The 23,682-nt window shown below is 36.7% G+C and overlaps 1 protein-coding gene across 3 annotated transcripts in view; it reads right to left on the bottom strand.

Annotated features, from left to right (window-relative positions):
- Positions 1-23,682, bottom strand: part of Bcas3 (BCAS3 microtubule associated cell migration factor) — a 518,556-nt gene that overhangs the window by 438,491 nt on the left and 56,383 nt on the right. For all 3 annotated transcript variants that reach the window (XM_048366643.1, XM_048366642.1, XM_048366644.1), the window contains exon 7: positions 12,327-12,399. In XM_048366643.1, the coding sequence (XP_048222600.1) occupies positions 12,327-12,399 (73 nt within the window). The remainder of the gene's footprint in view (positions 1-12,326; positions 12,400-23,682) is intronic.

The raw sequence follows: 23,682 nt of genomic DNA, 5'->3' as shown, positions 1-23,682 counted from the left end.
ATAGGATTCAAAATAACACTTTTGGACTTTATTTTATCTGGAGAGAAAGTATGAACTGCTAAATTTTAATAGGATGTAAATATCTAAATACATCACACACTGAAGTGTTAAATTTTTAAAAAACTATACAAGGACTCACCCATTCCTTGCTATGTACCCCCACCTCCACAAGCATGTTCACCCACACCAGCACAGGACATAAAAATATCATACTACTTAAGCCTTTGTACACTGCGTTTAAAAAACAAGATGTTAATAAAATTATGTGACTACAAACAAAAAACACTTGTTAAAACAATTGGTTTTTAACAAGGGATAAGAATCAGCTGCAATAAAAAAGTAAGTAATCCATCAGCTTTTTTTTTTTTTTACAAAATCGAAATCTTGCCTCAAAGATATAATAGTAGGTATGACAAGTATCCTTTTGAGTTCAGAAATCTCATTTTTATTTCTTTTTTTTTTTTTTTTTTGGCCAGTCCTGGGCCTTGGACTCAGGGCCTGAGCACTGTCCCTGGCTTCTTCCCGCTCAAGGCTAGCACTCTGCCACTTGAGCCACAGCGCCGCTTCTGGCCGTTTTCTGTATATGTGGTGCTGGGGAATCGAACCTAGGGCCTCGTGTATCCGAGGCAGGCACTCTTGCCACTAGGCTATATCCCCAGCCCCAGAAATCTCATTTTTAAATACTATTAATATTAATTTGTCCTTGATCACAAAAAATACTTCAAATGGCTCCTAAGTTTCTAGGCAAAGTTGAGGTACAAAGTGTGATTTTGCTTTATTTTTTTCAAAAATTTGTAGCTATCCTATGCTTTATGCATAGAAATAAGAGGAAGGAGGAATGTGTTGCCCTATGCCATTCTGTCCAGAATACAAAACTTAGGAACTTTTTACAAAATTACTAAACAAAAATTCTTCTACCATTTCACACAGATGACCTTTCCTAAAAAGTAACTACTCAAGACTTTAGTATTTAACTGTTTTTCCCTAGTGGTCTGAATGACATCAAGGATTTCCGCTGGCGTACAGTGAGTATTCCAACTAGATTTGTGGGACAGTATCATGTTTTGCATTATTACCTTTCTCAATCAGAAAGAAACATTCTTTTATAATTCTTTAATAACTAGAATTCTCAGAGTTGAATATGGTGGTACATGCCTATAATCAAAGAACTCATGAGGCTGAGGCAGGAGGATTATAAATTCAAAGTCAATCTGAAGTAAATAATAAGAGCTCCTCAAATACATACACATACATAATTACAGATACACACATACATACATACATACATACATACATACATACATACATACATACATACTAAGGAAAATGGGAAATAAAGATATGTGTGATAAAAGACTACAAGTGGAGGAAAAGTATACCCATAATTTCAAATTCTGATTTTCAGGCAGTCTCAAAGAACCCAAAATACTTATCAACACAGAAAATAACACTATTCTAGTTATACTATAATTCCCTATCTTGATAATAAGCAAAAGTTCAGGCAATAATGAAAGCTACTTAGAAATATCTAAAAATGGGGCTGGGGATATGGCCTAGTGGCAAGAGTGCTTGTCTCGTATACATGAGGCCCTGGGTTCAATTCCCCAGCACCACATATATAGAAAATGGCCAGAAGTGGCGCTGTGGCTCAAGTGGCAGAGTGCTAGCCTTGAGCAAAAAGAAGCCAGGGACAGTGCTCAGGCCCTGAGTCCAAACCCCAGGACTGGCCAAAAAAAAAAAAGAAAAGAAATATCTAAAAATGCATATTTTTGACCCAGCAAATCCACTCCCAGTTATATTCACCAAACAGAAGTGAACCACCAAAAAAATGTACAGAAACATTCACATCAGAACCATTACCAACAACACCAAACAGCAAGCTACACAAATGTCCATGAAGGACAAATATCACTGTTCTGTCTAGAATTATAAAAATCACCACCATTATTTTAACATAAAATTTATCAGATACTATATATTTTACTTGTTTATTTATATTCTCTTCAAGGTAGACTGTTAGCTGTAGTAGTACATAGTGCAAGGTTTCTTTTTCCTTTTTCTTTTGCCAGTCCTAAGGGCTTGAACTCAGGGCCTGGGTATTGTCCATGAGCTTCTCTGGCTCAAGGCTAGCTAGCAATCTACTACCTGAGCCAACACCACTTGTGGATTCTTCTATTTATGTGGTGCTGGGGAATTGAACCCAGGGATTCACGCATGCTAGGCAAGCACTCTATCACTAAGATACCTTCCCAGCCCTGTCTTCAAAGTTTCTTAACTTTCATCCTATCAATTTTATGGGCTAGGTAACTCCTTGCTGTCAAGAAGTGATCTGCACATTACAAAGTACTTATCAGCATCACTGACTTGATATAGTAATTCTTCCCTAATTCATACTAATAACTAAAACTGTCTAGATATTGGCAAATGCCCACAAAGGGCACCCTTCTATTCTTTCCCTCACTTAATAAATAATGCCTTGGGTTATCATTATAGTAGCTGACACAAATTGAGTACACCTCAATATTTCTTGCAAGAATACAAAGGCACGGCTGGGAATATAGCCTAGTGGTAGAGTGCTTGCCTTGCATACATGAAGCCCTGGGTTAAATTCCTCAGCCCCACGTATATAGAAAAAGCCAGAAGGGGCACTGTGGCTAAAGTGGTAGAGCACTAGCCTTGAGCAAAAAGAAGCTAGGGACAAAGCTCAGGCCCTGAATTCAAGCCCCAGAACTGGCCAAAAAAAAAAGGCCTTTCAAGGAATAAGGAGGGGGGATGGAAGCATTCAAATCAGGCAGTTGAGATTTCTATCTAAATGGTAGGCTAGGTGATCATAGGAAACATTTTAAAGTCAAACACACAATTTACTAGCAGACAAGAATTTCTTAGATTTTATGGAAGCTGTGTTATAATTTACTCAGTAAATTACATCCACATAGTCTTTTATTATAATAGATTTAAATGTTAAAGCAATTTACCTTTCTCAAATCCCAATATTTTGATACAAGCAAATCCTAAAGTAATACAGCTACTGAGACTTGGGAAGCATTTATTTCCTCCAAGTACCAGGTGCTCAATAAAATATCTTGGCAGGCATAGCAAGCCATGTTTGTAGTTTCAACGACTCAGGAGGCTGAGCAGGAAGATTGCATAAATCTATGAGTTTGAGACTATCCTGAACATAAAGAGGCTCTGTCTCAACAACACACATACACAAACACACACACACATACACACACACACACACACACACACACACACACACACACACACACACACTCCTGCCAAAGTATGCCTCAAAAACAAGTCATTTGGAAACCGTCATGGTTCTCCATAATGAACTGCCTGTCTACCTCAATTGTGTCTTTAAGATAATCACAACACAACAGTGATCCTTTTCAGGGTTATTCATTGTGCACATGCCCTGTTCCACAAGTAGAATAAGCATGCCTGTATGGAATTCCACGAAGTCAGAACCTATGCAGATGTTCTTTCCCCTTTGGTTTTCCTTTAATTTGCAAATCTTGTAATCTAAGCCTGAAGTTGACTGAACCAACATTTAAACCAGTATAGCAATATCAGCCAAAAACTCAATCTGTTTTCTATTTATATGTCAAGACTGCATCCTTTTTGGTGGCTAAAAAAACTGTTGTTTTGAAATGATTACACAGTGAAACGGCAAACCCTTTAGTACTTTTATGAACTGGTTCTAGATGGAATGGTTTGCTTTTTAAAAGGTTGTTGTACAGCCGAAGAAAAACCTCTGATTCTTGCTTTTGCATTTTAACTCTGTAATGAAGTTACTTGAAGCTACAAGATAAAGAATCCCAACGTTTATTACAAGTTGATGATTTCAGTTTACTCAGAGACTTATTATATTCAAACACACTTCTCTTATTGAGGGAGGGGCAAGAAGGATACATTACAACAGGGCATGAGAAAACTATTGTGGGTGATGGATATGCTCGTTATCTTGATTGGAATGATGGCTTCATGGCTATATACAGATGTCAAAATTTATCAAACTGTACTCTTTAAGTATGCACAGTTAATCATGTTTCAATTATGCCTCAATAAAGATATGTGCACATCTGTGTCTGTGTGTAGAGATAGGAAGTATATGTATGTAAATTTGTACACACACACATATGAGCTTCTTTAGGGAATATAAACTACCATTTCCCAATTAAAGTAACAATACTTAGGTACAATACTGGATTATGATGTTAGATAGGAGATAATAACTAGATAAAGCTCTTGAAAATATACCTTTGTAACAGTGCTACCTGAAACATATTATAGTAAAATGGCTAGAAATGTTCCCATCTAAATAAATTTGTAGCCAATTCGTTCTTAATAAATTTAGACTAAATAATATAGAAGAAAAATTGCCACAAATACTTTCTTTTTTACCTTACCAGATGTTCCTAAATTTCTATCTTGAAACCCAATCACCAGTGGCCCTTTTTCTTTTTTTGTTTTGTTTGGCCAGTCCTGGGCCTTGAACTCAGGGCCTGAGCACTGTCCCTGGCTTCTTTTTGCTCAAGGCTAGCACTCTGCCACTTGAGCCACAGCGCCACTTATGGCCATTTTCTATATATGTGGTGCTGAGGAATCGAACCCAGGGCTTCATGTATACGAGGCAGGCACTCTTGCCACTAGGCCGTATTCCCAGCCACCCTTTTTCTTTTTTCATAGTACTGAGATTACAAACTCAGGAACCATGCTCCAGCCCCTTTTGCTGTTAGTTATTTATCATAAGTAGTCTCCTGTGTTCTTTGTTTTTGTTTTTGGCCTGGATAGGCCTCAGATCATGATCCTTTTAATTTCCATTTCACTTCCATTTCCCTAGTTAGTAAAGGCTGGAATTACAGATGAGCACCACCATATTTCACCTTCTTTAGAAGGGTAGACGTTAAAGAGAGGATGACTCTGGGCCTTTCTGGGAATAAGAGGCAATGACCATGCACAGACATGCTATCATCTTGACTTTGAAATTTGCAACCTGAAGGACTGTAAGAAATTGTCTAGTTTGTGGTATTTTGTGATACTAACAAGAACAAGCTAAGACATGACCATGCTCTGATATAAAAATCTTAAGGCTGAACATAAGATTGTGACATCTACTGACAGCAAGCAGAGGATAGCCTACCTAAGCTGTCAGCTTTCTCTCTTTATGATCAATATAAAAATATGAGCCAGGAATAGGGTTATAAACCTATATGCTAGCTACTTAAACGGTTGAAGCAGAAATCAAAGTTCAGGCTGAAACCTAAATGAAAGTTCAAGGCCAGTCTAGGAAACATAGTGATACCCCAGATCTATCTAATATATCTAATATAGCTATATGAAATGCACATGTATAATGAAATAATGTGCATAAGGTGGTCATCAGTATTCAACTAAATAAAACCATACATAATGCATTAATACAGAAAAAACAAGGACTAGGAATGTGGCTGAGTAGTGGAGTGCTTACCTAACATGCATGATGGCCCCTGGGTTCGATTCCTCAGTACCACATAAACAGAAAGGGCTGGAAGTGGCACTGTGGCAAAAGTGGTGGAGTGCTAGCTTTGAGCAAAAAAGAAGCTTAGGAACAGTGTCCTGACCCTGAGTTCAAGCTCCAGGACAGGCAAAACAACAACAAAAAACACACACACAAAAAAAAAAAAACTTAGTTCTAGTCACTAGTGGTTTATAATTGTTATCCTAGCTACTCAGGAGGCTGAGATCTGAGGATTGCAGTTTGAAGCCAGCCTATACAGGAAAGTCCAAGAGACTTATCTCCAATTAACTAGCAAAATGCTGGAAGTGGTGCTGTGGCACATGTGGGAAAGCACTAGCCTTGAGGAAAGGGAAAGGAAATGAAAAGGAAAAGGGGAAAGACAAAGGGGAAGGGGAGGATAGGGGAAGGGGAGGAAAAGGGGAGGGGGGAGGGGAGGGAGGAAGAGAGGGAGGAAGGAAGGGAGGAAGGAAGGGAGGGAGGAAAGAGAAAAAAACAAGCAGAGCTGGGGTCTAGTGGTTCACCTCTGTAATCCTTGCTACTCCAGAGGCTAAGATTTTAGGATTGCAGTTCGAAGCCAGCCTGGGCTGAAAATTCTCCTGACACTCAACTCAAATTAACCACTCAAAAACTGGAAGTGGAGTTGTGGCTCAAAGTGGTAGAGCATTAGCCATGACCAAAAGAGCTCAGGGACAGCACACAGGTCCTGAGTTCAAGCCCCACAACCACCAAAAATAATTAATTAAAAATAAGATAAAATAAGCAGAGTCCACATAATTACAACAAGCCTAAAGGTATTTACAAATGTTTGTGCATGTAAATATGGTTTAACATCAAGTATCTTCCAGCAACAGCACATAGCAAGAGAAGAAACTGTTATCACCCCTAAACCATAGTAAAACTAGAGGAGATAAAGACCATTCATTTTAAATGATATTTAGGGCATGGGAAGCACTCATTGTCAAAGTGGTTAATTTTCTGTAGTAGGAATCACATTAGTTACAATATTAACACCACTTTACTTTTCACATTTTATGGTAGTGCTGATACTCAGACCTGAGTTTATACATAAAGCTATATGGCAGTTCTGGACTGGCAGGGGACTGGTTTCCATGTATAAATGCTTGGCTCTATTTCTGTGTGATCTTCACCCCCACATGACAATGACAACAGTGACATACAGAGAAAGCTCCAATATAAAAATATTTACCAGACTTACATTTCCCAGTCCTTCAGAGTACCTTTAACCTTACATGTGAGATTGATCTTTTATGCACTAGTATATTTATGAGTATTAATATTTCACTTTTAATGCACTAATTAAATATTTGAATTAGAGGTCTAATTATAATATTGCATGAATTTTCCACAAAGCTATGTGTCAGTTATAGTGTGAAATTTGTCAGAACAAATGTATTCGATATTTTCTACACCCATTCCTTGCCTTGGGAGATAACCAAGAGAACAAAATCACTGGCTTTTTTGAACCTTCAGAATGCAGCCCTTGGCTTCTGGCTATGTTTATCCCTTGGAAGGCATGCAGAAAAATGAGAACACGTTTGGAAAACCCCTACTAACTGCAAGTATGCTGAATCTACCAGAGATAGTAACAACTTTTATGGAACTCCTAGTTCTGTTAACAGTTTTCACTCTTTACTTACAAATAACATTTCAGCTCTCACACGTTTTATTATATATAGGCTCTTCTCAAATTACTAAATTTGAGTACATTAGCGAATTCCAGCCAGGACATTAACAGCATAGATTCTCAGGAATGCATGGATCCAATTATAGTAAATAATGCATCCTTTAAAATATAAAGCCAATATCCCTTCTGATGGTCACCAACACATAATCAGTAGGCCATTCAAGCATACCACATAGATGTGTCCACAATTCAAAAATTATATTTTAAAGAAGCATATAAACATTCCCACAGTCACAATTTTACAAAACAATATAGATATTAGTTTCTGCTAGCCCACCAATCTTACCTCCTATTAAGATTTGTCTCTTGCATTTTTTAAATTATATTACATGTAAGAAAAGTATGTAATGTCCTGGATTTCTGCCATTTTCCTACATTAAAAGTAAAATTTTGCCATAAGTGATTAAGTAAGCTTGGATTAAAAAAATGCTACATATACACATTTAGTAGCACTTGCTGACTAAAATCAGTGTCAACATTACAAAATATGTAAAGATTATCTCTAAGCCACGTAAGGAAAAATAATAAGGAAGTCATAGTAATGTAATCTTATTTTTTTAAGATTTTCCTAGAGTATCCCTTATCCAAAATGCTTGGAGCTAGAAATATTTCAGATTCATATTGGATCACCTAATATGTTGCCCAACCTCATTAAAAACCTTTATACCAATTTGGCCTCCCTCAGTATGCAAGTATCTCCCCAAGATGCAGAAACCTATCCTTTAAGAAGTAAAATAATCAAAAAGCCAAGGAACAAGCTTTAAGAAGATGCAGAACACTCACAAAATGCCTGGAACATAAGAGGGAAGGTCAAGCACAAGACTTGATACTTGAATTGTATGCCAAGGAACTACTGGAAAAGCTCTTATCTGAGAGCCAAAAAAAAACTTGGTAGAATGGCATATGTCTTATTTTGGTTGGTGCCTGCAGAAATAGTACTGCTCTAGTCTGTGATTCCAGCAGACTTGACAAACACAACAGGATAAAAATCAGATAAAATTGAATATGCCAGGAAATCCATGTAAGGACTACAGTATATTTCATGCAGTATATTTCATGACAAAGAAAAGCCATATAACCTACTATCTAATTAGCAAAACACACTTATGCTTTAGATCAAAGTTTAAGGTTTTTTTCTATCCACTACAGGACACTGTTTATCCTCCATCTGGCTGGGATGGAGCTCGGTGGTGGAGCATGTGCAAGTGCAAAACCCTGGGTTCATCCCTACTACAACAACAACAACAACAACAACAAATAGCAGTCCTCACATAGTCTTTGTCCCATACAAGATGACACTCTAGATAGTTTGTAACAATAAGAGAAAAGAACTATACTCAATTTAATGACTAGCCTTTAATTTTGATATTAAATATTTGCTCCTTTTTAACTATTAAAATTGGCTTGCTTCCCTCCAGGAACATTTAAGCTAATTGTCTACTGGTCACTTATGATTTATTATGTACCCACTGGACAAAATAATATTTTTCTGATTCTTAAAATCCAAAAGCTAAGCTGGGTGCCAGTGACTCACACATGTATTCCCATGTAAGAGGCTGAGATTTGAGGATCAAAATTTAAAGCTAGCCTAGGGAAAAAAGTCCTCAAAACTGTATCTTGAATTAACCAGTAAGGGAAAAAAAAGATGGACTGGACTGGATATGTGGTTCAAGTGGTAGAGCACCAGTTGTGAGCAAAAAACCCAAGTGAAAGCTCAAGGCAATGAACTCAAGTACCAGTACCAACACTAAAATGCCAAAATAAATGTCAAGTTAATTACTTTTATCAATGCCTATGTTTTATATTTCAGGTTAAGTGTAATTTCTTAACCTCTAAGGACAAAATAGGAAGAACTGGAATTATTTTCAGACCAATTTATCCCTTCTTTCAAAGGCAATATTGGGATTATTAAAGTAAAAATTTATACATTACAATAAAATCTTCAGTCCTCAAAATAATTTGACTTTTTTTTGGTGGGGGGGACAGGAGCCCAAGGGCTTGAACTCTGGGCCTGGACACTTTCTGAACAATTGTGCTCAAGGCAAGCACTCTATCACTTTAGCCTCAGCTCTACTTCTGGCTCTTTTGGTGCTTAATTGGGGATAAGAATCTCATCAACTTTCCTGCCCAGGGCTGGCTTCAAACCGTGATCCTCAGATCTTTGTCTCCTAAGTAGCTGGGATTACAAGTATGAGCCACTGGCACCTGGCAATAATTTAACATTTTAATATACACTGATAACTGTACATATAAACAAAAGACAAAGTCTAAAGAATCTGGGACTCAATAAAGCATTTTGCATGGAGTTGGATGACCCTAAGATGAAAGAGGCACTGGTCCTAAAATGTCACAAGTCCATAAGATAGTATCACCAATGCTGATAGGTGAAGGCAACAAATAGTTCACAATAAATAGTTCACAAGTAGAATGAACACCTTCCAACCAGAAGAGGAAAGGTACTAGCTTCCATATACTTCCTCACTCTGGAAGACCTAAGGAAACCAGACTCAAAAGAAGAAAAAGGGGCCTGGGAATATGGCCTAGTGGCAAGAGTGCTTGTCTCATAAACATGAAGCCCTGGGTTCGATTCCTCAGCACCACATATATAGAAAATGGCCAGAGGTGGCGCTGTGGCTCAAGTGGCAGAGTGCTAGCCTTGAGCAAAAAAAGAAACCAGGTACCCATGGCCTGTAACCCCTCTGTACATCACTTTGACAACAAATAATTATTAAAAAAAAAAAAAAGAAGAAGCTAGGGACAGTGCTCAGGCCTTGAGTTTAAGGAGAACGAGAAGGAGAAGGAGAAGAAGAAAAGTTAGAGTAGGATGTGAGTAGTGTTAGACATGAATCCCACTGATTTCCACTGTTACTGTACATAGTTTAGCAGTTGTTCAAAACTTTGCAGATTCTATATGACTTTGTTGAGTCCCAGACCAGTATAAACATTCTACAAAAGAACTTAGCTCTAAGTCATAACCTCTCGCCATCCCTAAGTATATTTTCTCCCATTTTTGTTCAACTATGATACTATAACACACACTGGAAGTCCTTTTTATTGATTTATATCTACTGTAATATTTCTCATTCCTTAGGATCCATGGCTTTTCTCCATGAGATCTCTGCCATTAACCTATGCACACTTACCTATTCTTTCTCAGAATTCCTATTATACTTCATGATTTCAAGTTTACTTTTTACATAACATATTTTTGTTTTCAGTAACATTCTTATTTCTTGGGAGAAAGGAATCTGATTTTCATGCTTTTAAATCCTTAGCCCAAAGCTGGTATGGTATTCCATATATAGCAAATTTCATAACAAATACCTACTTCTACCTAGAAACATGCACCTGGGAGAAATGTATTTCAATCAAAACTTCACGATCTAAACATACCATATCATTAACACATTTTTCCCTTTTCCAAAGCCCCATGATCTGAATGAAATACATACAATGAATGAAAGCATTTAGCAGGGTATAAGGTACCAACCCAATGCTCATTCTGTTCATCTTCCTTACTTACAAAGCTATATTATTTGCAAATTGTTCCTTGCAGCTAAGACTTCAAGTAAAGGCGATAACTAACTGTAACCATTTGCGATCTCAAATCTTTGTCCTAATGGAAAAGGAGTTGAAGAATGGTACCCTCTGTCAATATGGATGCCATAAACAGGAACCTTGGCCTGATGATCCACCAACTGCAAACTACATGACTTGTGATGTTACTAGAAGGTAAACATAACAAGGAAAAGAGGGGGGAAAAAACACTAAAAACTTGATGAGTTATATTGAATTGAGAATCATTTTAATCTGGTTTTATATACAGAAAAGTAGAAAAAAAAATCTGACATCATGACAGGTAATAATGCCTCCTCTTAGTTCATGGCCCTCTCAATAGAACAAAAACAGCCAGCTTGGAATTAAGAAAATGGATGCTTGGGTTTGAATCCATAATTCCACTGTGTACTCAAGACAGCTTTTCTACTCAGTAAAGTACATATGAGAACAGTGTTTCTTCAAACTATTATAGTTAGGAATAAAAGATATCTATGTAATACTTTACACAAGCCTCAAGTACATACATGCTATAATACACATGAGCTACTTAATAAGAATTTTTGTTATATGATGAAATAACATTATCACCAACTGTAACTTCTAATCTTCACTTTTTAAAAAGATCATAAGAGTTACTATAGTAGAAACACATAAACTGAAAAATATTTCTCTCGATGAAAATAATCATTTTTGCCTTTTCTTTAAAATGTGTGTGCATGTTTGTGTGTGCATCCACACACATGCACGTATGCATGCCAGTCCTAGGAACTAAACTCAAGTCAGGGGTTTTGCATTCTTACTCGGATATTTTGTGTATAACCGGTGCCAACTTAGCCCACCTCCACTTTTGGCATTTTTTCTGGTTAGCTGGTCTTGAGGATTTGGGTCCCCTCGATACTCTGATCTCACTTCCTGAGTAGTTATGGGAACCTTGCACAATAATGATAATTTCAAGAAAACATTGCAGGCTCTCGATTCTGACCCGCTGCATCGGTGACGGTCTTGAGCCCAGGCTCGAGCTTGAGTGCTTACAGCAAAAAAAAAAAAAAAAAAAAAAAAAGAATACATTGCAATCTAGTGCTAGATTTTTTTTAATTGTCATTTTTGTCAGTTGTGGGACTTGAACTGAAGGCCTGAGTGCTGTCCCTGAGGCTCTTGGTGCTCAAGGCTAGCTCTCTACCACTTGAGCTATGGCTCGACGTCTGGCTTTTTGTGCTTAATTGGAGATAGAGTCTTATGGACTTTCCTACCCAGGGCTGGCTTCAAAGCATGATCCTCAGATCTCAACCTCTTAATAAATAGCTAGGATTACAGGCGTGAGCCACCAGCATCCAGCTTCCTAGATTTTGCCTTCTGCTATTACTCTGAATATGAAAAAGCAGTGGCAGAAACTGCAATTTGGGAAGTTGGTACAGAAAACCCTTAATACATTACAATTCCCTTTTGTTCTCTCTAAAGAAGTATAATATTATGTATACATAGATTTTAAGACAAGAATTTTCTCCTTCTAGAATAATGTTACAAATCTGTAACAGATGATTCAGTGAATTTCCTTACCCTGAAGATCCAGCACTCTTACAAACACCAAGAAGGGGTCTTTTTTCTGCAAAATTATCACACTTTTGAGCACCTGTCAGAGAACATAAAACAAAATATAAATTTTGAGACGTTTTCTTATATATCTCCCATTATTTTCTATTTTAAAATCACAATAGGGTTGGTGGTGCTAAGTGGTAAATCATTTGTTTAGCATAAGCCATGCCCTGGGTTCAAGCACCAGTGTTGTGTGTATGTGTGCATGTGTGTGTGTGTGTGTACACATGTGTATGCAAATACATATATGTGTGTATAGGGGAATAACTCATTCACTATAAAGTGATATAATTTTAACATTTAAATGAACAAGAAAGTAGAAAATTAAATACTACAACCATTAAACACACTAAACAAACATTAATTTTTTTCCATTTCCATGGGATCAACAACAAAACCAACATGCTCCCCTGCCAACTACCTATTTAAAATTAGGTAAACTAAATAAAGCTTAAGATACATAGGTAATAATAGCTCACATTTATGATCCTAGCTACTCAGGAGCTGAGATCTGAAGAATTATGGTTCAAAGTCACCTAGGCAGAAAAGTCCGTGCCACCCTGTCTCCAATAAGAGAGACTGTGACCTTCAACTAATCACTAAAAAAAAATTTTAATGAAAAAAAATTTAAAAAGCAGAGCTGTGGCTCAAGTGACAGAATGCCAGACTTGATTGGAAAAAGCTAAGGGATAGTGCCCAGGCCTTGAATTCAAGCCTCAGTACTGGCACAAAAGAAAAAGAAAAAGAAAAAGAAATGTTCAGGATCAAAAGGAAGGCAACTCAACAAAGTAAAAAGAATATGTTTGTTCAAACATATGTTAATATGTATTGCATGTTGCTACCCCAGCTATAAATCCGATTTCACAATTAACAATGACTTTTGATCCAAGCACAAGTTAAAAATTAACTTGCCTAGAGTTGATAATATTTGTTTTCCAAATTAATTATAACTGAACTTCACCTACCCAAGTCCACATCTTTCTTTACTCCTACATATTTCACCTTCACCTCTAACAATACCATTTGACTTCCACTTCCTGGTCTTTACAAGGTCTCTATGATTTGTACCTATATAGAACATATCAATCTGATATTCTGATGAATGAAACATCAAGTTTTAAAAATATAATTAATACTGGCAAGAATGGCTTGATTGTTTGGCTCTTCTCAAACCTGAACTGAATGAAAAACTCCATTACTTTCCACTGACCAGTCCTGCAGATTTTACTTGTAGGTCAGCCATAGGAACTTCCTAAAGGCTTAAACTGGATATTCAGAAAAGCAAGCCCCACCTAGACAACAATAAACTATCACAAAAATCCATGCAAGCCTGAAAGGCTGAGATTGTAATGAAGGAATGTTACAAAAACTCTACAAATTTATTTGAGGCTTGCTGCCTTACAATACAAAATATTGTGATTTCAGAGTTAGGAAAACAGTGTAACAAATTTAACTTCCTTTAAATAATTTTATTACAAATGGTCTACCTAAATATAATTCTTTAAGTATTATAAAAATTGTACACTCTCATAAACAGTGTAGCTATTAACTTGCTTTTTGATGGAGTATAAATAGTAGCACATACTCTTCATGATGCCTAATGGAGTCATCACCCTCCTATAATGTAATCCTCCAAATTGCAGCGGATTAACTTTTTATATATAAAATTGTGTGTTTATTTGCATGTACAATAGAGAGAATGACGTTATACACACCTGTTCTACAGCATTTAACAGAATGTACCATGATGATTGAAATGAAAAGCGGCTAGACAAATCCATCAAATATAAAAACTATTGCAATCCTGTTGCAAAGTCCTTTTGTTAAACTCCTTTTATTCTAAATCCTTTTAATTCTGTCCTATAACACTAAAACATTTATAAAAAGCTTAAAATCCTAATAAATCACACAATTAAAGTAATGAAAATGGGCTTGTCCACCAAGTCACCAACTCCTCTACCACTCAACAAAATTCAAAACAGTTTGCTTGTCGGAAAATGTTAAGTAATATCCCTCACCATACACACCATTGTAAAGTCATTTAAACCAAAGAGTTTAAGCTCATAAATCTGCCTCAATTTTAAGATGTCAAATAGAAACAGCTTCTACCTGGGTCCTAGAACAGATCCAGAAGCAAATACAAATCCATCTGATTATGAAATTTTCTCCTTCTCTTTTGAAGTTGAGGATAGAGTCTTGGATATGAACACTTTACACAAATGCATATTCTTTTTGGTTTTTTTTGTTTTTGTTTTCGTTTTTGTTTTTTTTGGCCAGTCCTGGGGCTTGGACTCAGGGCCTGAGCTTTGTCCCTGGCTTCTTTTTGCTCAAGGCTAGCACTCTGCCACTTGAGCCACAGCGCCACTTCTGGCCGTTTTCTGTATATGTGGTGCTGGGGAATTGAACCCAGGGCCTCATGTATACGAGGCAAGCACTCTTGCCATTAGGCCATATCCCCAGCCCACAAATGCATATTCTTATTATTAGTAAATTTTTACTAAAAACATTCTTTCCAGAAGAATTCTATTAAACAACTAAATATAAACTATTCAGTTTCATCCTTTTATTTATATTCTTCAAAACAGATTTGGTCACTTTCTCAACTTTTGCTTATAAAGTCCCTCAAAATGTAGTCAAAATTACGCTTCTAATTTTTTTTTTGGGGGGGGGGCCAGTCCTGGGGCTTGGACTCAGGGCCTGAGCACTGTCCCTGGCTTCTTTTTGCTCAAGGCTAGCACTCTGCCACTTGAGCCACAGCGCCACTTCTGGCCGTTTTCTGTATATGTGGTGCTGGGGAATTGAACCCAGGGCCTCATGTATACGAGGCAAGCACTCTTGCCACTAGGCCATATCTCCAGCCCCCGTGCTTCTAAATTTTACCCAGAAAGTTTGATTATAATATCAGCAAATGTTATATTTACAATTTTAAACTGTCAAGTTTTGTTTTTTTGTGTTTTTTTTTTTTTTGCTAGTCCTGGGGCTTGAACTCAGGGCCTGGGCACTGTCCTTGAATTCTTTTTGCTCAAGACTACTGCTCTACCACTTGAGCCACAGCACCACTTCCAGCTTTTTCTGTCTATGTGGTACCAAGAAATCAAACCCAGGGCTTCATGCATGTTAGGCAAGCACTCTACCACTAGGCCAAACTCCTGGTCTAAATTGTCACGTTTTTTCATGTAATAAAATTCTATTTTCTTGCTGGATTTTCTATAAATAATCTTAATTATGAATAGAATAGTCCTCTTATTTGTTCTTATCTAAACAGGAAAATGTGAGCAGATCTTTGAAACAGAAAAGACAAGGCTGTAGTAGACAAAGAGATAGATGAGAAGAAGAAAAGAGATACACAGGCTGCAGAGAATACCAACAAACCACAAAAAAGAGAAGGTCATAAATCTTACTACTCTGACCTAAAATTGATCACAAGACTGTGGGGAAAGTATGGGATAAACATCTCTTTTTTTTAAATTCAAAGAAAGACTTCAAGTAGGAGAAAGATAAAAGTATTTGACAGAAATTTGAAGATACAGGGGATTTTGCACATAATGGAGAAAGACTTTCAAGAGAACGGTCAAATTTACAGGAGTTAGAGTGAACTGTGGATTGGGCTGAGAGAAACTGTTGAAAAGTGAATGACATATGAAGAGAGCATGAGGATGAGAAAGGACTTGTGCATTTTGGGCTTCTCGTGGTGATTCAGTTAAACAAGGATATGGAACTTTAAAAAGTTAGTAGGCCTGTTCTCGATGGCAATGATTTTTGTTTTTGTTTTTTGGAGTTTGGGGTGTTTGATTTGGTTTGGTTTGGGTTTGTTTGTTTGTTTTTTGCCAGTCCTGGGGCTTGGCCTAAGCACTGTCCCTGGCTTCTTTTTGCTCAAGGCTAGCACTCTACCACTTGAACCACAGCACCACTCTGGCTTTTTCTATATATGTAGTGCTGAGGAATCAAACACAGGGCTTCATGTATGTGAGGCAAGCACCCAATCACTAGGCCATATTCCCAGCCCCCTGGAGTTTTTTGGTTTTGTTCTGTTTGTTTATTTTTTGATCTATCCTGGAGATGGAACTCAGAACATGGGAGCTGTCCCTGAGAGCTCTTTTGCTAGAGGCTTGAACTCAGGGCTGGGGCCCTGTCCCTGAGCAATTTTGTTCAGGGTAGCTCTCTACCACTGAGAGCTACAGTTCCACTTCCAGTTTTTGAGTGATTAACTGGAAATAAGAATGTGATGAACTTTCCTGAATGGGCTGGCTTTAAACCACAATCCTCAGATCTCAGCCTCCTGAGGAGCTAGAATTATAGGCAGGAGCCACCAATACTTGACTGGCATTTTTTTTTCCTAGCAGAGTGAGGGAGGGGACAGAGCTAGAGTTGATAAACACCATAAATTCTAGAACCACTTCCTTTCTCTGTCAGGGAATATAGAGTTCCCTTCTTCATATTTGCTGATTTTAGCTACTTTACGAATGAAAATTTCAAACTATGAAGTACTTTGGTCATAATAATAGTTCTATAAGGTAAATGGAAAATACTTTGTACATTTGAGAACATATAACAATAATGTGTAAACTTTAGATGAGTAAGATGAAATCATGTCAGATGACTAGCATGAAATATTATAGTGCATATCTTATCTGAGTACAGTGGAAACTGTATATACTGGTATTAGAACTAGGAAAGTGAAAGGGAATATCAAAATCAAGAGACAAAGGATAAAAAGACAAATGACTACAAAAGCAATACTTGCAAAACCATTTGGTGTAAACCAACTGAACAACTCATGGGGAGAGAGGGAAAGTGGGGGAGGGGGGAATGAGGGAAGAGGTAACAAACAGTACAAGAAATGTATCCAAGGCCTAACATATAAAACTGTAACCTCTCTGTACATCACTTTGACAATAAATAAGAAAAAAAATTATAGCAAAACATAAAAAAGAAATATTATAGTGCTTTCTCAAAACTGTAAGATCCCAGCTCTATATATGAAGTAATTGTTAGAAAAAACATGCACACGCACATGCACACACAAACTGTTGTCTTAATAATATTGAAATGGGATGGGACTACAGGTCAGTGAGAGAGAACTTTCAATGTGGCCTGAGGCTGGATCCTCAACATTGTACAATTAATTAAGCAAACAATAAATAAAGCAAAACAGGCCCCAGTGGCTCACACCTATAATCTTAGCCACTCAGGTGCCTGCGATCTGAGAATCATGGCTCAAAGATGGCCTAGGCAGAAAAGTACCTGTGAGGTGCTTACCTCCAATTAACCATACAAAAACTGGAAGTGGAACTGTGGCTCAAAGTGGTAGAGAGCTAACCTTCAGTAAAAGAGCTCAGGGACAGCATCTAGACCCTGGGTTCAAGCCCCACAACAGACCTAAATAAATAACATACACGTGAATAAGTACTATTGAATTTAAAATATTAGCACTTTGGAGGATGTAAGCTGGAGGCCTTGGATTCAAACACTACAAATACTTTGCACATTAAGTAAGCAAAATTACACAGGGCACAAAGAAACAGAGAAACAGTGAGTCCTCCTGAACTTTACTAAAAACTTCATTTCTAATTTACAACTCACTCTCTCTCTCTCTCTCTTTCTTCCCCTCCCTCCCTCTCTCTCTCTTCACTCTCTCTTTTGGCAGTACTTAGGTTTTAACTTAGGGCCTTGTGTTTGCTAAGCAGATCCTCTCTGCTTGAGCTATACTTCTCAGCTTCTGTAAGTTACATATCAATTTCAAATCCTATAAAGGTTTCTATCTTCTTCTTCTATACCTTCAACACTGAATACACAAAGCTACACCATTAATAATCTTAAGAGTAATTTCATTTCAATAGTAAGTACATGAAATTCATCTTCATATTGTAGTAAGATAGTAAGCACTTACAAACCCAATATCCACAGTAGTACATACTCCAAATAATTTCCACTTTTTTATATATGTGTTACATCCATACACATGAGCAGGCACACACATACACACACACAGAGTTTTTGTTTCCTCTTTTCAAATTGGGTTTTATAAGATAATATATCTTGTCACTACTAATATAAGGCTAGGTAAGGTTACTTGGACTAAAATTAGATTGGAAATTCCAATATATGCCCCAAATAAGCATATTTGTATAAACTGCAAAGTAAAGTAATAGAAGCAAAAGGAAAAAATTAAATGGAAATTAGATTAAACAGTGAGTGCCAAGATGCTAGTACTAATTATAAAAATGAAGGCCTGCAGCTCTCACTTTTGAGACTAAAAGCATGGGGCATGGGGAGATGCCATTCTCTGAAACACAAGAATCATAGAGGTCCCCTGATATTTAACAGAGGAGAGAAAGTTTAAGATTCCATTACCTATTCATTAGATCAAAAGAAATAAAGGAATCCCTTGGTATTCCTATCATTTTCTTTTGCTAACATCTAGCAGCAAGGAGAAAGTGCCACAATTAATGCAAAAATACTGCTACAAAACTTAACATCTTCCAAATGGTCCAAAGACATAAAACAGTACTATAAATAAAATCTAATTCCAATTGTATTTACATTATTTTAAAAACTTGGGTTTTATACTATATATCAGGTGCTTTCCTAAGCAAACAAAAGGAAAATTAATTATACAAAACTTGAAAGTAAACCAAATACTGAACTGAACTTCTATACCCAGTCATATGGGGTAACATAGAACAAATTTTTCTTTCTGCCAAAGAACTTGTCAAACAGATAAAGTTAATAAAAATGCAGTTGACAGACATCTGAACAACAGGCATCTAAGACAATGATCCTTAAGTCAAGGTAGAGTATTTTGTGAGTTCTATGAATGCCATAACTAGCAGTCCATTCACTGAAGTATTGTCAATAACTGTTTTGGGGTTTTGTTGTCTCATTCTGTTTTGTTTTTTTTTGTCAGTTTTTTTGTTTTGTTTTGTTTTGTTTTTTGCCAGTCATGGAGCCTGAGCTTTTGTGCTCACGGCTAACGCTCTACACTTAAGCCACAGCTCCAGTTCTGGAGCTCCAGTCCTGCCCAGAAAGGCTTGGAACCATAATCCTCCTATCTCAGCCTCTTGAGTAGCTAGGATTACAGGCATGAGCCACTGGTGCCTGGCCTGTAAATAACTATTTTTACCCAACAGTGGCAAATAGTTGTGACAGCAACTATATGGCTCAAAACCCTATCATATTTACCTATGTAGGCTTTTAAGAAAATATCTGACTACCAACTATTCAACATATATCTGACAAAGACTCAAAGAAAATGCTGAAAGAATCAAAGTACTGTCAGCAATTAAAGGGGTCAAAGGACAACAGTAAAAAATAAATACTTAAAGGAATACAAACAGCACAACACAATATAAAATACAAAATGACTAGCATTCTCAGAAAACTTTCAAGGCATACAAAGAAGGAAAATAGGACTAATAGTAAGAATAAAAATTTAGGGTGGGGTAGGAACAGATAGGGGAAGAATGAGAAAAGGGTTAAAATGATCAAGATGCAATAGCACCAGTTGGATGCTGGTAGTTCATGCCTATAGTCCCAGTTACTGTGGAAGTAGAGATTGAGAATCTTGTTCAAAGTCAGCCTGTGAAGAAAAGTTGCCAAAACTCTTATCTCCAATTAACCACAAAAAAAAACTGGAAGTGGATCTGTAGCTCAAGTGGTAGAGTCAGTCTTGAGCAAAAACACTAAGGAACAGTACCTAGGCCCTGAATTTTTGTACCAGTATTAGCAAAAAAAGCATCCTGAGTATCTAGGATTACAGTGTGAGCTACCAGCACCCAGCTTGTTGTTTTTTAATAAACCAGTGCAAGAGACATAAAACTCAGTAGGAATTTTAGAATGAGAGAACAAAGAGACCACAGAAGAAATCATGAACATCAATTGAACACATTTTCCAAAACTGTAGGATTTATCTTTCCACATGGAATGGGCACAGAACAAGGCATAAATCAAGACATTTCAAATAAGACAAGGGAAAAACATAAAGGGAGATCTTTGCAGATGACATAATCCCATATTTAAAGAACCCCATAGATTCCTTCCCCAAGTTACTTGGGCTGATCTAAAACTTTGGCAAAGTAGCAGGGTATAAAATTAACCCATAAAAATCAGTAGATTTTCTGTATGTCAACAATGAGAAGACTAAGACTGAAATCAAGAAAGCAACTCCACCTGTAATAGCCTCAAAAGAAAAGAAAATACCTAAAAATTAGCTTAATCAAAGATTTGAAGGAGCTCTACTACGAAAACTTCAAATTCTGAAAAAAGAAATTAAAGCAGATTTTAGTAAGTAGAAAAACCTTCCATACTCCTAGATTAGAGGGATTAACATGATAAAAATGGCAATTCTGCACCAAGCTATGTACAAATTGAATGCAATACCCATCAAAATCCCAACAACATTCCTCAATGATATAAGAGAAAGCAATCCAAAAGTTCATATTGAATGTAAAAGACCCTGAATGGCAAAAACAATCCTTAGCAGGAAGAACCGTGCTAGAGGGATATCAATACCAAACTTAATACTCTATTACAAAGCCACAGTAGTAAAAACAGCATGGTACTGACACTGTTCTTTCTAGGACTAGGACCAATGGAATAGAAGACCCAGAAATGGACCCACAGACCTATAGCCACCTAATATTTGACAAGGGAGCAAAACACACAGGATGGAAGGAAGACAGCTTCTTCAACAAATGGTGCTAGCAGAATTGGCTATACACATGCAGAAAACTGAAGCTAGATTCCTTTTCTTTTGGGGGGAGGGGCAGTCCTGGGGCTTGAACTCAGGGCCTAAGCACTGTCCCTGGCTTCCTTTGCTCTACCACTTGAGCCACAGAGCCACTTTCAGCTTTTTCTGTTTATGTGGTGCTGAGGAATTGAATCCAGGACTTCATGCATGCTAGGCAAGCACTCTACCACTAAGCCACATTCCCAGCTCTGGAGCTAGATTCTTATACCATACACAAGAGTCAATCCCAAATGGATTAAAGACCTCAATGAAAATATTACAGGAAGGGGTAGGGGAAACACTACAGCTCCCAAGCATGGGTCAAAACTTCCTAAGTGAAGATCCATAATCCCAACAAACCAAAGAAAGATTGGATAAGTGGAATTGCATGAAACTGAAGAGTTTCTACAAGGCAAAGGACATAGCTAACAAGATAAATAGAAACCTATAGAATGGGAGATATTTTTAAGAGCTATACGTCAGACCAAGGACCTCATATCTAAAATATATTGAGAGCTCAAAAACTTAAACTATCCAAAAACTAACCCTCAAAGAAACAAAACCCAATTGATAAATGGGCTAAAAACTTAGAGAGACTTCTCAGAAGTAAGAATGACCAATAGAAACATGAAGAAATGTTCAACATCTCTGGCTGTAAAAGAAATGCAAATCAAAACAGAAATGAGATTCCACCTCACCCCAGTTAGAATAGCTATTATCAAGGAAACTAACAATAACAGATGCTGGCAGGGATTTGGCCCAAAGGGAATGGTAGTACACTATTGGTATGTACACTTGTTCAACCACTCTGGACAACAGTATGGAGGTTCCTCAAAAGACTAAACATAGAACTTCCTTATGACCCAGCAATTCCACTCTTTGGTATTTATCCAACAGACCGCAAACAAGGCCACACTAAAGCTACCAGCACAACCATGTTCACTGCAGTATTGTTTACCATAGCTAAGACATGGAATGGATCAAGATAATGTGGTATATATACACAATGGAATCTTATACTTCCATCAGAAAAAAATAATATTGCACTATTTGTAAGGAAAGGGAAAGACATAGAAAAAAATATTAAGCAAAGAAAGCCAGACCCAAAGAAACATAGGCTTCTCGCATTTGTGGTAATTAGAATGTACCTATAAATCTACAAGTAAACACAACGGGAGGCAAAAGACAAAAAATTACACTTGGACATACAAGACTCTAGACATTCACAGTGAGACCAAAGGAGGACATTCTTAGGAGAGGATTACAAAGGGTCAATAGCTATGTGCATATGATCATATAAAATTATGTTTATTGAAATGAATACCAACAAATGGAAACAAGATGTTTTTGCTTTTTGTGTTGGTTTTGGTTTTTTGTTTTGTTTTTCTCTTTTGTCCCTGTTTTTTTATTTCGGTGCCTTTTGTCTTCTATGTAAGTTTATCTGTTTGGGGAAGGTTATCTGTTAAGGGGTGACACAGAAATGGTGGGACAAAGGGAAAACAAATGCAACATAGGTGAACAATGTTGAAAATGAGCTATACAACTTGTAGGGGTGGGAAATCAACAGGGAAAAACTGGGAAAAATTAGGGAAGAAGTGACATTGTTCAAAAAGAAATGTACTCATTACCTGACTTATGTAACTGAAACCTTTTTGTATATCACCTTTACAATAAACATAAAAATAAAAAAGACATTATTGCAAAGGTCCTAACTAAGTAACTAAGCCAATATTCTATGGGCAACCAGAAAGAATAACAACCTACATATGAAGAAAAAGATGTCAAAATGCTGCAGACTCTTCCACACAAAACTAAACCAAAGCTTTCAAAATTATAAAGCATCTTCGTTAGAAAACAATAGCTATTAGCCAGTCAAATTATTAAAGATTAAGGGAGAAATAATAACATCTTCAGAAAGACAATAACTCCCTTAGGTACATTTTTTTCAGGAAGCTACTAAAGGACTTGTACAAAAATGAAGAAGTACAGCACAATGGATAAAAGAGCCATAGAGTATTATTGCTATTTTCTATTGCAAATTTTTACAGCATCAGCTACAGCATGTATTACATTTAATAAAAACAAATATTAAAAGTTAACCAAATGCAATAAAAGCTTCCTATAATATTTGAAAACTCAGAACATTTAGCCATGTAAAATTATGCTTCAAATCCACAATATTCTTCAAAGATGAATATTATAGTGGAAGAAATATTTATTGCATAGGAAAGTAAATTAAAGTGACCTTTAAATGAAATCACATAACTTGATAATTTCATTGAATAGTTCCACTATAAATAAAAACTATTTCTTATAATGAAGGGCATGGGAAATATGGTACAGATTGACTGTAATATATGTAACAATGACACCCTCCACCTGTGTAACTGATATGTCAAAATAAAGCTGAACATAATTACATAAACAAAAGAACTTTATGAAGAAAATAAAGAGGGAATAACTTGCCTCTGTAAGTTAGAGACAAAAGAAACATACAATCTTTTAGTAGTAAAGTTCTTAATGTCAGTCAACCAAAACTAAGTTGGATGTGTGATTCAAAAAAACAAAAATCTTAAGCAAAGATATCTAGAA

The sequence above is a fragment of the Perognathus longimembris genome, chromosome 17 (genome assembly GCF_023159225.1).
Source record: "Perognathus longimembris pacificus isolate PPM17 chromosome 17, ASM2315922v1, whole genome shotgun sequence".
Taxonomy (NCBI): domain Eukaryota; kingdom Metazoa; phylum Chordata; class Mammalia; order Rodentia; family Heteromyidae; genus Perognathus; species Perognathus longimembris.
This window is presented reverse-complemented; position numbering and strand designations above follow the sequence as displayed.